Source organism: Triplophysa rosa, linkage group LG11, assembly GCF_024868665.1.
Source record: "Triplophysa rosa linkage group LG11, Trosa_1v2, whole genome shotgun sequence".
NCBI classification, from domain to species: domain Eukaryota; kingdom Metazoa; phylum Chordata; class Actinopteri; order Cypriniformes; family Nemacheilidae; genus Triplophysa; species Triplophysa rosa.
In genome coordinates, this window is record NC_079900.1 from 5,591,031 (window position 1) to 5,605,533 (window position 14,503).

General features: G+C 39.3%; 2 protein-coding genes across 2 annotated transcripts; one reads left to right on the plus strand and one right to left on the minus strand.

The window, feature by feature from the left end:
• Positions 1 to 4,943: 4,943 nt before the first annotated feature.
• mief1 (mitochondrial elongation factor 1) lies at positions 4,944 to 9,693 on the plus strand. The gene is made up of 5 exons (XM_057346187.1): positions 4,944 to 5,059; positions 5,155 to 5,316; positions 5,493 to 5,673; positions 6,949 to 7,211; positions 7,294 to 9,693. Exons 2-5 carry the CDS (start codon positions 5,170 to 5,172, stop codon positions 8,110 to 8,112), a joined length of 1,410 nt encoding a protein of 469 aa, XP_057202170.1. The 5' UTR covers positions 4,944 to 5,059; positions 5,155 to 5,169; the 3' UTR covers positions 8,113 to 9,693.
• Positions 9,694 to 9,928: 235 nt separating this feature from the next.
• Positions 9,929 to 14,227, minus strand: napsa (napsin A aspartic peptidase). The gene is made up of 9 exons (XM_057346188.1): positions 14,044 to 14,227; positions 12,907 to 13,075; positions 12,670 to 12,793; positions 12,455 to 12,573; positions 12,178 to 12,377; positions 11,546 to 11,668; positions 11,260 to 11,404; positions 11,082 to 11,180; positions 9,929 to 10,901 (listed from the first exon to the last, which is right to left on the minus strand). The coding sequence occupies exons 1-9, from the start codon at positions 14,109 to 14,111 to the stop codon at positions 10,740 to 10,742; spliced, it is 1,209 nt and encodes a 402-aa protein (XP_057202171.1). The 5' UTR covers positions 14,112 to 14,227; the 3' UTR covers positions 9,929 to 10,739.
• Between the last annotated feature and the right edge of the window lie 276 nt (positions 14,228 to 14,503).

Sequence of the window (14,503 nt, forward strand, 5' to 3'; positions counted from 1 at the left end):
ACTCCAAAAGGTCATTAATATTCCTTTTACCCGGTCATGAACCTGCCGGACATGAAGCAAGAAAATAATTAGTTATAAAACTCGATCCAACATAAAAAAATGGACTAGCATACATACCGCAGCGAACGCTGCAGCCCACGCCATTCACAGCGATCCCTCAACCAGCAGTATAACAAGAGCCTAACAGGGGGAGCGGGAAGCCAGGATCCGGCCGACAATAGACGGCATACTGCAATAATAAAAAAATATTTCTCCTTTCACTCCAAACACGAAACGGAAGGCTACAAACGAACAATACTCTACCTTCGGCGACCACAGATGAAGTCACCGAGGGGCGGTATGAACCATGGCACACGTCCGAGTGGACAGGTTTCCGCCTTATGTGCTACCAAGGTCGAGTCTGATAATTAAAGTGAGTGAAATCACCTGGCCACACAGGCACAAGTGATTCACTCTGCTACATAAGGAATTAAATTTCCTATCTCCCAATAGATGTTCACTCTATAAGAAGCAAACTGTCACTTGCATTCCTATACTTGATATGAAAGCTCAAGGCCCATCTCATTTTTACTTGCTACAAGTATATGCAAATTATAATAATTCTATCAATCTGACAGTGTAATATTGTTTAAAGCTAAAACTGACATGGTGGTAGTCAAGCCAACATCATGGATTTGATTCCAAAGGAATCTGTGTACTGATGAAAATGCACAATTTTGAGTACATGTGAAGGGCCATATGTTTATATAACTCAACCTTTTGTATAAGTTATGGAATTAGCATTTTATCCTTTGGGCTCATTAAAATGAATGTTACACTGTGTGTTTAATGATGGTCTGAAGTTATTAAGATTAATATGAAAAGACATCATAGCCTTTATGCATTCATAATTATCTGACAGTCAAAAATACCACATGTTTCTTTGCGTTATTAAATGAGCTCATTATTATAATGTGGAGCATCAGTTAAGGATATCACAGTATAATTTAATGCAATCTTCACGATTTGGGTTTTTCTTGAAATTTAAGTTTAATTCATCCAGCTGATGAGATGAGTTGGTGGGGATGGATGAGAAGTTTCTTAGCAGACATTTGGGGACTTAAAAATGTCATGTGATAGACTGTGCGTGGATGTCGCTCAGTCTTTCTGCATAAGTATTTGTCTTCAGTGTCTTGCTACCTGAACAAAGAACGTATTGAGTGAGTACATGTCTCACGTGAGCAAGGCCAATTGTTTTTAGTGAAAATGCTGGTGCTTTTAATTACCAGACATTCAGATGATTAGGAATGACTGATTTATGCAGTCTAGCCACGTTTGTTTATAACACATAACCTCGCTGAATGATAATATGACATTTTTGCTTATTCTGTGTGAACATATTCTTCATTTTATTTATTCATATACTGCTATTATTTTTTTATTATAATGTGTATAAATCTGCTTTGCAACAATACAAAAGCGCAATATAAATCAAATTGAATTGAAATACCTGTTTTAGTCTAGATTTTTCAGTTTAATTATTTATTCTTCTGAACCACCGAAGCATAACGAAAGGCTATCAAATAGGCTAAATGTTTTACATTCTTTGCATTTTATGAGCTGAAGCTCCTATCTGTTGATTCTGGATTTAGTCACAAACTGTGATAAGATATAAATGTTGCATTTTCAATCCATATTATAACGTGTTTCTACTAAATAAATGTGGTTTGCATTAGTCATACACAGAGCCGTTTAAAAACAGAGTTGCGACACTCGCATAGACATCCGTTGGAAGAATGGATTGCGGAAGTAACTCGTGTCATGGACGGCTAGTTCCAAACATTGCATTGAAGCCCATTCGTTTCACTGTTTCCCAAACACATTCGCAGGTAAGTTGATAAAAAACATCTCCGTAAAACTGGTGTTTTATTATAAGGATGTTTCTGAAACAAAATATTGTTTTCCTAAATAAAAATGGATTTTCTGTGTGGTTGAATGATTTTCTATAAAGACTGCTCATTAAATAAAATGTTATATACCCTCTCCCTGTATAAATTATATAATAAAATATCTTACTGACTGAAATTGTTTGTCATTTTTCAGCATTCTTTGTGGTGCATTTACTTGCCATCATTGATTAATTATTGATAAATTACGTGTGCATTTTTATGTGAATGTCTTAACATAATTTATGTACTGATTATCATAGAAGCATAAGAAACAGATGAATGCATGCATTCTGTTAATGTATTGCACATTATGCATCCTTCCTAGTCAAATTAAACTAAACACACACAACTGATTAATACGTTCTCTCTTACACTCATCAGACAAAATGTTATTATAAATTTAATCAGCATAGTAATCAGTTCATATATTGTTTTGGTTTTTAGTGAAATTTGTTGCAAATACAGCTGCTTCCACTGTCTCTCCTGCTTAAACCCATTCAAACAGACTGGCAGTATGGAACTATTGAGAGCTCCATGAACCACGTGACCACACGGTGGCGAGATCAAAGTGTGTCGCAACTCTGTTTTAACGGCTCTGGTCATACATACACACATACACACATTTTAAAAAGTTTAATTTTTCACACTGTTAATACTGAACTTGCCCACCCCGTAAATACTAATACTGCAAAACATGTTTTAATAGGTGACGCAAGCTTTCAGATTTTCTTTTGTTTTTTAATTCATTTATTTTATTACAGTGGAAACACTTAAATATTCACAGTTGCAAATATGATTTGGTTAGAATTATTGAAGAATTTGTCAACTAATAAACGTTTAAAAATGCAAAGGTTCCATTTTTGGTGACAGGATTCCTATGAAGACTTTGGCTTTGTCCTATAAATTGTTTATGCTGTCTATTGTAGGCACAAAATAAGAATGCTCAAAATAGACCCAAAGTGCTTACTACAGTGGCAACACAATATATTTTGAAAGAGCTTACTTTTTCTTTAATATAGCCTAGGCTAATCTTGATTCTGGGTAATTTTTTAGTAATAAATTTAAGTATATGAACCCTTAACCCATTATTTTATTTGTACACATTGTCCACAAAAAAGTTATATTTATTAACAGGCCCTCAAATTTGCTCATAATGAATGGTTTAGAATACGATTAATAAAAAGTTACTGGAAGATGAATAAAAAGACCCATGTTGGTAACAGATATTTCCTTATGTAAGGAATAATGTACAGGCAGCCGGTTGTTATGGCAGAAATAAGCCCCGAAAGTGTAGGTATGTATCACACTGAAGGAGCTTATTTCGCTATAACAGCCGGCTGCTTGTACATTATCCCGCTTATTTTACATGAGAAAAAAACTGGACATGAATGTGAATTTGAAATATTTTATTAGCTCATTACCGAATGCAGCCTTTCCGCGAGGAAAACCCGTTTACTTTCGCTTTTAAGGTAAGAAACGACGTTCAGATGTCACGAACAGGCAATTCGGTTTAATCATTTGTAAATATAATGTCATATATGTTATTAAAATATATATTTACATTTAATTTGTCCAAAAAATCCCGTCAAAATGATTTGCTGCATCCGGTTACCCTGCGTTATTAGTTTTGAGAGGTTGTTATCTCGGAATAACGAACCTGCAAATGTCGCAGCTGGCCAATCAGAATCAAGCATTCCAACGAGCCGTGAAATAATGGTTATAATATGAAACCCTGGACAAATTATTACTTCCAGATGTCTCATTCTACCCTATAAAGATGTGTCTTTCAAAAAATAAATGAGCTTAAAGCTTGATACCGCGTTTCTGCGTCATTGTCTTTTTTGCTCCCTGATCTCCAGAAGAATTCTCTCACAACATCCAATGGTTTGATTTAAAGGGTAATCCAAAACACAGAAAGAAACTTTGAGTTCAACAAAAACCTGAGTTTTAACACCTATTATATTATATGGTCATTCCCAATTTGTTTGTACGCCTTGCTTTAACCCCACAAATGTAACTGTAAATGTATATTTTGCTTATACAATTTTCAGAAAAGTTTTCAGTAATAACACCGGAACTGAATTGCAGTTAATTATCTTCTTCCGGCGCGCTCTTGGGCGACCCCTCACTGACGGCTAATCCATCTAATTTACCTCCGCCCTTGACAAGCTAAACATTCCTCTCTGACATATTTAAACGTGAGTTTCGTTGTTTATCGAATATGAATGTGAGTTTGCAAAGCCTCTGGTACATCTGAGGTTGATATTATGTACATTTTCCACAGTTACGGAAGGTCATTGCGTTTAAAGCTAGCTAACTGGTAGCATGCAAATGACTGCAGTTGTGTTTGCAAATGTCTCATTTAATAACAGCTGTGTTTGAACTGTTCTCTGTTGTAGATGTTATTAGTCCACATGCTGTTTTATAGGTCATTTTTGTACTGCCGCTGTGGTTATATTGAAATACTAATCTGTCTGTCCATTAGGAGCTCCTTTACTAGAACATTTCCAACCAACAGTCGTGGGTACTGACGTTTTACAGATGATCATGGGACAATACATAACAGAGTCACACAGTGACACATTTGAGGAGTGCTAACAAAACAAACATTATTTCCTTGCTTAAATTAAAACTGTCGTTTACTGCTAGTCATCATAATCTAAGAGATAATGGTGACAATGCATACAGTCAAGAAATGCTCAATGGTATTTCCCATAAGGCTCTTTAGTCTATTGTCTTAGACTCTTATATGCTGTTGTTGGCATCATGCTGTATGTGTCTTTAAGTTCTAACATCTATCATTCATTTTATTGTTCAGGTGTGTGTGTGACAGCTGGCTCTGCCTTCTCACAGTTCTCCCTGATGGGCAGCTGGTCCCGCAGTGCCGTGCTGCAGCTGTACAGAGCACTGCTCCGTGCAGGCCAACACCTACAGTACACAGACCGTGATTATTACCACCGTGCTGTGACGCGAGAGTTCCGGCGCTGTCAGACTCTCAGCGGCCCGGCAGAGAGGGAGGACGCGCTGAAGAGAGGCCAGTTCTTCCTCAGTAGCGGGCTGGGGGGACTGGTGTAGAAGTTGAGGTCATCTGAGCTGCGCTTATCACCAGCGGGCGGTCTGACCAGCTGCAGGTACCAGTATCCTTACATTTGGAAACAGATGGTGTTAACATCAATCTTAAGGATGTTGAGTATAAAATATTTCCCCTCTTCCCCTTGTCTGTCAGTGAGGGTAAAGATCAATGGCAGGAGTGAACGGAGATCGGAAAGGAAAGAAAGATGAAAATGGGCTTGGCACGGCGATTGACTTTGTGCTCTCCAATGCAAAGTTGGTGCTGGGAGTCGGAGGGGCAGCCATGCTTGGTATCGCCACACTGGCGGTCAAAAGAGTGAGTACAAAATGTTAAAATACATTTCTTTCCTATGGATACTGTTGTGATAAGTATATCGCTAACACTTTTACCTATAAACTTAGCATTGCTAGCACCATGCTTTGCCTAGCTTTACTAGCATCACAGATATCATAGTATCTTCTCACTATCTAACTAAGTTTGGTTTGCCTCAGATGTATGACAGAGCACTGAGTGCTCCATCAAGCCCGACTAAAGCAATCCCGTCTGGACAGAGAAGCTGGGAGGAGCCAAGCTGGCTGGGGTCTTCACCTCGAACACTGAACCGTGACATGAAGCAGAACATCAGTCGCTCTCTGCAGACGCTCCCCACCTCTTCCAGCTCCTTCAAACCAGGTAATGACTCTCCGGTGCTCTGTAGCCAAGGCAACCTGTGCTGTTGAATGCAGTGGCTATGTGATTATTTTGATACAGCTGGAAAAGGATTTCACTACCAATTGAAAAGACAGAGAAATGTAAAAATGGAGTCACAATGTACATGGTTTATCCCTGATGCATGCTAACCTGTGCTTCCCTGTCATCAGGCTTGTACATAATGGAGTGTCTGCTCTGCTTTCTCAGTGGGTATTTAAACCCTTCATTGACTTGCATAATGTAGGTTTCTGTAGCCCCATAATGTGGATATGAACATGTTTGTAGGGTAGTTTTGTACGTATTGGACATGCGCAGTCTGAATTGTGTGTTAAGGAACCATCTTGTGCCATCCCTACTATGTGTCTCTCCTTTATAGTCTGTTTCTGTCTGGAAAATGAAACATTGTGTTGTTTTAGGCTGTGTGTTGAGCTTTCAAGCCGAGTTATTCGAAACGGTGGTATTAGTCCTTTAAAAAGTCTTTAAAGCGGCCCTAACACACGCGGTTTCTGCCAATCTCATATTAATCTTGAGTACCTATAGAGTAGTATTGCATACTTTGTATCTTCGAAGAGTATTTAGTTTGATCACATTTATAAAAGATAGATACAGCTGTACGATTTTTTCCGAAAGCATATGGTGCGTGCACGGGGGGAGGGGTAGGCTGAAGTAAAGCATGTGCGCACCCATTGCCAACAAAACACAGACAGTTTCACTCACCTCATCTTAGCGCTGGGACGTCTCCATATATCAGTTTCAAACGATCTCCAAATCCAGCGTTATATCCACCGTTTATATAACATTCATCACCCAAATGCAGTGAACAAACAAACACCTGAACTTCAAGAACGTATTCTCTCTCTCTCTCTCTCTCTCTCTCTCTCTCCTGCACACAAGTGAAAGTGACATCTGCGCATGCTCCTTCTCTTGCTCTCCCTGCTGCCGCGTGGGCGCCGCGTGCTTTTCCCGGGAGAATTGTCCAATAAGGGACTAAGAAAAATCGTTACGAAACAGTTTTATATGTTTGAAAAAAACTTTCCGAAACCTGTACGATCGCTGAGGGAGTGTATCAAGCACAGAAATACTACGTCATACGCCCAACTCGTTTTTTGACAAGTTGACCATGTTAAGCATGAGAAGACAGCACGTTTAACATTGTAAAGAAGTCAGAATGCATGACACACCGTTGCAGCACCCCTTTAAACAATAGCACATGCTTAACAGAAATGTCTAATTCCATTTTCGCTTTGTGTTCTTCAGATTCATTTCGCCGTGTAGTGGGTCGGGGTAGTGGTGGTCATGGAAAGGCTGATCTTCAGAGGGCACGAATGCGTCTGTCCCTCCAGGAACACCTCTGGGCATTCTTTCATGAGAAAGTGGCAATCCCCTCGGAGGAGCAAGCTGTCGCCCGTCGTGCTGCACTGGATATCTGCGCAGAGCTCCGGGTCTTCATCCACGCCAAACTGCCCGACATGCCCTTACGAGAGATGTTCCTGAGCGGAAGTCTCTATGATGACCTCCAGGTAACGGCATAAACCCTGAATGTTTTTGGGGGTCTTAAATAAAAAATAAAGTTGTCTTAAGTGCTTCTGATGTAACTCGTAGGTGGTGACTGCAGATCACGCCCAGCTGATGGTACCTATGATTCTCGAGAAGAACCTCTGGTCGTCCATTCCTGGCGAGGACACCATCATGAATATTCCTGGCTTCTGGTTGGTCCGTCGGGAAAACCTTGAGTACTTCCCCCGTGGAAGCAGCTACTGGGACCGTTGCATGGTGGGAGGATACCTTTCTCCAAAGAGCGTTCTAGAAGTCTTTGAGAAGCTTGTTGCCGGCTCCATCAACTGGCCTGCAATCGGTAGCGTTTTAGATTATGTGATTCGACCCGTGGTGCCTTCGGAAACGCTCTCGTTGGAAGTGCAATATGACACGGACCGTCACCTTTTCGTGGACTTCCTCCCATTGCTTGTTATGGAGGACGGAGTCTCGCTGATCGCCAAACCGCACCGACTGGCCGCCGATCGCCACGAGAACCTGTGGAGGCAGAGTTTTAGAGTGGCGGAGACCACAAAGTTACGTGCGCTCGATCAGGAAGACGGCGGGTGCCGCTGTGCTTGTCTCAAAGTCATTAAAGCTGTGTGTAAACTGAACCCAGCACTGGCACGATTGAACGCAAGTCAGCAAACTAATGCAATCCTTCTCCTGAGTGAACAGGAAAGGGATTGGACTCAGGAAGCACTGGCCGACCGGTTTTTGCACCTGCTTCGTGCACTAGTGGGACACCTAGAGGCTGGGAGGCTGCCCTGCACCCTTAATCCCAAAGTCAATCTGCTCTGTGAGCTAACGGAACAGGAAATAGATGAACTTGGGTACACGCTCTACTGTGCATTGTCTGACCCTGAGAGTCTAATGAGAACTGTTTAACACAAACGCATGTATTGGTTTTACCACTGTTTAGCAGCTGTTCAATGCTTAGACACTTAAAGGGATAGTTCACCCAAAATAAAATCATTTACTCACCCTCTTGTCATGTCATGACTTTCTTTCTTCTGCAGAACACTAAAGAAGATATTTTGAAGAATGTTGGCAACAGAAAACCGTTGGTCCCCATTGACTTACATTGGTATGTGTCCATACAATAGAAGTGAATGGGGACCAATGGTTTTTGTTTACCAACATTCTTAAAAATATCTTCTTTTGTATTCAGCTGAAGAGTGGAATAACATGAGGGTGAGTAAATGATAAAGAATTTTCATTTTTGGGTGAACTGTCTCTTTAAATATCCAAGTATACAAGTAGAATCGATCCACAAATGCTGTTCTCATATGTGCCCTGTACTAGTGGGTCAATGACCTCACTCATCTTTCACATGCATGCTTTTTCATTTCTTCAGATTCACTCTTAAATTTATTTACAATTCTTCCAATGCTGGGTAACATCATGTTTTCCATTATTCAGAGTGCATGGTGGAGTAAGAAAATAGCCTTTGACTGATTACGCTTGAACGTAATGTTTAGTGTAATTGCATCATTGAATGTTTTTTTTAAGGGTCAGTTTCTGTAATAGAAAGTATCTGAAAGGAAAAATTAGCATTTTACATCAATTTGACCTTTTGAAGCGAGTAACAAATGTCCAAATATTTTGTCTGAAATTTCCAAATATTTCAATACATTAATCTACATCTATGTGACTGGGAAGAGAAACTTTAATGAAACAAGGTCATGTTTTTACCCTTTATTTCCACCTGTGCCATTTAAATATGCAGGGTACTTATAAATCAACCGGTGCTGCTGGAGTAACATGTTATGTTCACTTTTTGTGTTTCTTGGCAATGTAGCATCTACGTTCAGCTGCGTTGTTTTTAGAATTATTTTCCTTCAGTTGGTTGTTATTGAAATAGTTGAAACGGGTTACTGCCACACTGCGGAAACCAGATGCTTAGTATTTAAGTAAATTACTGTGGACCTTAAATCTGTACTATAGGTGCAGAAACTATCAGTGGAAATGGATGGCTGGTTTTGGGTGGCTGAGTGGGTTTTGAGGAACCGAATGGTATTGCGTGCATGGCAGTGGTGTGTAAAAGCTTAATAAAATCCTAGTAAATACAAAGACATTTTTGTATTTTTGTATTGATTGTACAGATGTTACCAAAACTGGTGTGAAAATATTTATGTATATCTTGTCATGATCGTACATAATGTGCTTTGAGAGTGACGTCTGAGAACAAAACATAAATTAGGGTAGGTCTATGAAATGCCAAAACGAACAAGAGATGTGTTTATATATCTAAGCATTTATTTTGCTTGCATAACCAGACCACCTGTTATGTAGCAGATACACATTTACTGTGCAAATGATATTTAATTCAGAGAACCACCAAATCCAAAGTAGACATCGATTTCTACTTTGAGTTCAGTTTGGCCTGGTACTTTGCATGTGATTGTGTGTTTGTTTATTTCCTGGGAATTTTATTTTTATTAAACAGAACTTTGTACAATTTGTAAATGTTCTGGAAGAGTCATTGTTTTCTGTGCCTCTAGTCTTGCGATGAAAATAAAATGAAAATGTATTGGCGATTTGTTTATGAGCATTAGTAATTCAGTGTCCAGCCCTTAGCTGTCCAGGACCATTTCAAAAATATAAATTAGTATCAAATTTTGTCTAGTTGCAATTAAGTCCGAAAACTGTTAAACGGAGATCAGACTTGAAATAAAAAGTATTGAAAGTAATAGACACTATAGGCAGCACACAACAAAATTGTTTTATTTTTATCTCTCTTTTTTTTTTTAGAAAATAGTTAAGCAGTCAAGTGGTCAAAATCAACATTCCTACGAGTTGCATTGTAACAAAGAGACCATTAATAGATTCTGAAAACGCTAGCATATCAGCGTCAAATGCCATCAAAAAATACAAAGCTTAGACTCTAAAACGGAAATAACAGAACCAAAATACTAAACATTTACCAGTGGCTTGACTCGAATCTCATCTTTATTAAATTACAAAACAATGAATAGCACAAGTATAAAATAAAATGCATCGTTTTTTAAACTCTTTTTCACTGTAAATCTATTGAACTTGAGTGCAAAATAAAACAAACTATAAAGCTTCAACAAAAAAGCAGAAGCACATAGAAACTTCATATTTAGTTCTTTGGTAAATAATTTATTTCTAGCACTGTGGTAACACTTCACCAGTAGGACTGAATAGATGATTCATTAGATCTTATGAAGTAACAATGAACAACAACATTAACCCAGAATCATCTGAAATGTATACTTTTCATGTATTACTAACAAACGTTTTTACATTCATTCATCTTGAATGTGTTAGAAATGTACAATAATAATAAATGTAAACATTGTTCATTGTTATTTCAAATTAGCTATCGCATGAACTCTTTTAACACATTGTAGACCCTTACTGTACAGCATTACTGCTTCTGTTTATTTCTTCCATCACTTACAGTGCATGATTCAAATAAGAATGAATTTAATACGTTTTCACTCAACTCTTGGCCATCCAGATATACAACAGCGTGATTTACTCGGTCTTCACTTGGCAGGGGCGAACCCCACACGATCAGCTTCCCTATCAAACACAGTGTAATATCGGCCGATGAAAACATCTCCCAGAATCCACAGGGGCCCAGCAGGGGGCGGGATATCCATAGCCATGAAACCAGACAGGCAGATACTAACTCCCATACGAGTCACCTGAAAACACATAGAAATGTGACTTAAAATGAACACAGAATTCTCTGCTGACGATTCAAACAAAGCAACAGAAAATGTGACTGAATGTAACAAATATTGGGCTATTCATGAAGTTATACTGTAGAGTCATAAACAATCCTTTCAAACAAATGCACACGAAAGGTACGATGAAATAATCACCTTAAAAACATAGTCTTCACCAGTAAGGTTGAACATCTTCCCACCCAGACTGAAGGATATAACAGGAAGTGATGGAATCCTCTTACAGTCAATCCAGTACTAGAGAGAAAGAAATTAACTTGTGCATGCATTTTTCAACAACAAACGTACATTTCTTGACATTAAATAAAGTCCTCACCTCTCCCATAAGCAGTGGCACAGCTCCGATGGCTTTCTGCAGCACTCGCACCTCTTGAACCGGTCCTGTGATCAGTGACGTTCCCGTGTCGACAATTGCTTGGCAACCACTTTTGCACAGGGTGAGGGTACTGCCCACTTGAACTCTGCAGAAATTGACAATAAGGAATAAATATATGCAAAATGCTTGTGATTACTTTCGGTGAAAACATTACGATTACTTGGGTTATAAAGTTTAAGATGCCATGGATAGGTACGTCTCATTATGAGTTACTGAAATCACATACTCGTCCATCTTGATCTGCCAGTAGGCTTTCCTCGTGACGTGGACGTAATGCAGATCGCCGTCAAAATACTGCTGGTCAAAACCCCCCAGCATCAGCTCACCTCCGACCTCACCTGCAGGGTCTCTACAGACAACACACAGATGCGTTTTCATCACAAATCACAAACAGAATGTGAAACATATATGTTGGTTAGCTCTATCGTTTTTTTTTCCGTTTTCAAATATAATTTGACATCGTTTAAACCGATTTCACAAATGTAAGGCTTTAATACATCACGTATCATTCATCACTTTATTTAGCAAGTTAACGCATATCGCATTTTTCTTTAATATCGTTCAGCCCTGCATTTGCATGCAGCAATGACAGTCATGCGTTACAGTTTAAAACCGGTCACGCTTAGGGTCACATTCCTCAACTTTATTATTTGCTTCCGCTTTTCAGTTTAATAAGGGAAGCTCGGATAAGAGAATAAACCCCATTTCTCAGTTCTTTGAGGAAACCATGACTTGAGGGGATTCTCTAAACTTTAAAAATCATGAACCATGCAAAAACAATCCGGCAAGATTCTAAAATAAACCTCGTCACAGAGTAAGACAAACAGAAAGCAGAGCAAGAGTTGACTTTAAACATACCTGTTGATATAAAAAGAGAAGACATTCTGAGGCAGGATTTTGGCAGCCATGGCTGTGTCGAACACCGGTGTGATGCCGTCCACAGAAATGGCGGGATATCCCATGCCCAGGATGCCATCGAAGTGTGCCACAGCGAACACGATGCCAGGCTGCTTAACCGCCTCACCAAACTGCTGGTTTGGCACCTTCAACCCTGCCAACTACAGACGACTACTACTCATCATTTTGATATGTTGACTGAATGAAGTGTTTGAGACGATCTGGTGCTTTTACTCACAGTGACCGTATCCTGACTGATGAAGCCAGAAAAACTGCCTGTGCCATACCGGATTGAAAACTCAGTTCCGTTCTGAACGTACGTGCTTGACTTTTTCGAATTGTAGCGATGGTGAGTCCCTGAGAAACAGCAAGATCAACGTTCAAGGAGACAGAGAAGGACATATTTTACGATCGTCACAGCTAACACAACTCAAAGCAAAAATTTGAACTCACAGCACGCTATGTCCAGAATGGAGCAATGAACAGATGGAACCCAGAGGTTGGATGATCCCGTGTCAAAGAGTACGCTGAATTCCTGAGGAGGTGTCCCAATACTGATCACTCCAAAATATTGGGCCTGGACAAAGAAAGATGGGACAATCAGAATTTGACGAGCATTTATGTCACACGTGTCTTACATTTTTCAAGCAAGAAAAACGGAGCGCATATCGCCGGTTGCGTCATTCTTACATCCATGAAGTTGGTGAGTTTTTCCACAGGTGTTGGTACTGGAGTTGGGGATGGCACTGCTGCTGTTGAAGGTTTTTCAAATAACTTGGCCATCGATTTGATGTCTTCAATAGTCCTTCCATTGTCTGCCAACATGTGCCGCACGGTCTGAGTCTTGTGCAGAGGAATCCTACAAAAAACAAATGCGATTATCCACCTGTCCTGAGCATGTTTGTCAACTTCAGTCATACCTTTACAATCACACAGACACTTTTTAATCCAAAGCATGCAAGATATGCTTTTTATCAGTTTGTGTTTCCTGGTAGTCAAATCCTGGGTTTCTAGTACCAATGAGCTACATTTAAATACATTGAATTGCAAAAATAAATTGATCCAACCTGGACTTTGACAACACACAAAACTAGTTCTGTAGTACATAGAAAACCATTTCAAAAAGGGGACCTGAGGCTTGCCTGACAAAAGACTTGACACTGAACTCTACATCAGATCCTTTGCTATGCTAAAGTCTTTTTTTTACTTTTTGTCAACTTTGTTTTCATTATCTCAACAACTTTTAAACTATGTTGTCAGCGGTTGGCGCATTAATACATGCTAAATTCAGCGGGTGCGCAGGTGCACGAGTTTAAAATGCGCAGGTAGCGTCCAATGAAAAAGTATTGCTGGAACTACTTTAATAACGAGTCCGACTAATCTACGCTGCGTGCGAAGGATGCGTCAAATTGCTGCATGTGCAGCATAACTACAAGCGTTGTAAATTATTGACGCACTTCAACCGCATTAGGTTCACACATGTAACGCTTGCTAACGGACTTGTACCAACACTTCCTGAATCCGAGCACCAAAACGGAACTTCATGCAAAACAACGAAAGCATCAAATCTTAATATATATTCAATTCAAGCTCTATAAGATGATCAGGAGTTTTCTTTGGTAAGAGAGATAAGATCTTTTTTACGCGTTTGTTTATTAGGGAGTTCATTCGTGGGTGTGATGCCCAGGTAAAAATCCAACCATTGCGCATGTATGATTTCATTTAAATATGGTAGTTTAAAAGTTGTATTTCCTGTTTACTAAAACATATAAAGTTAGTACATGTAAAACATGTTTTACATCGATAATAAGAAGGTTGACGCATTACCTGATTATTGCTTTGCAGTCGGCAAATAAGTGCCAACTTAAAAATGCGAGCAGAAGCAAGCGAGTCATGTTGTGGTTGTTCAAAGAAACTGGTCTCTCAAACAAAACGCGCTAAAGTAAAACTTACAACGCCGCCCCTTGCACGCAGTTTATATACCCATACATTCCATTCGTAAACGTTCGTGCATTTTCGGGAGTTTCCGCTTTTTCGTTCTACTCTGATTGGCTAGTATCATGTTTGCAACCAGACGATTGGTTGCAGTTAATGCCAATCAATTTGTTAGCAGCTTCTTCAACGTCCATATGCTGCGGAAATGTGACGCTAGACTGGTTTACAGTAAAATATCGTATGTCTGTGTTTTAATACATTTTCTTTTGTAAATTCAAACATTTATTTAGTTAATTATTTAGTCAAATGTTTCAACAGCAAAAACATTTCAAATATTTGTCTAATGTAGATA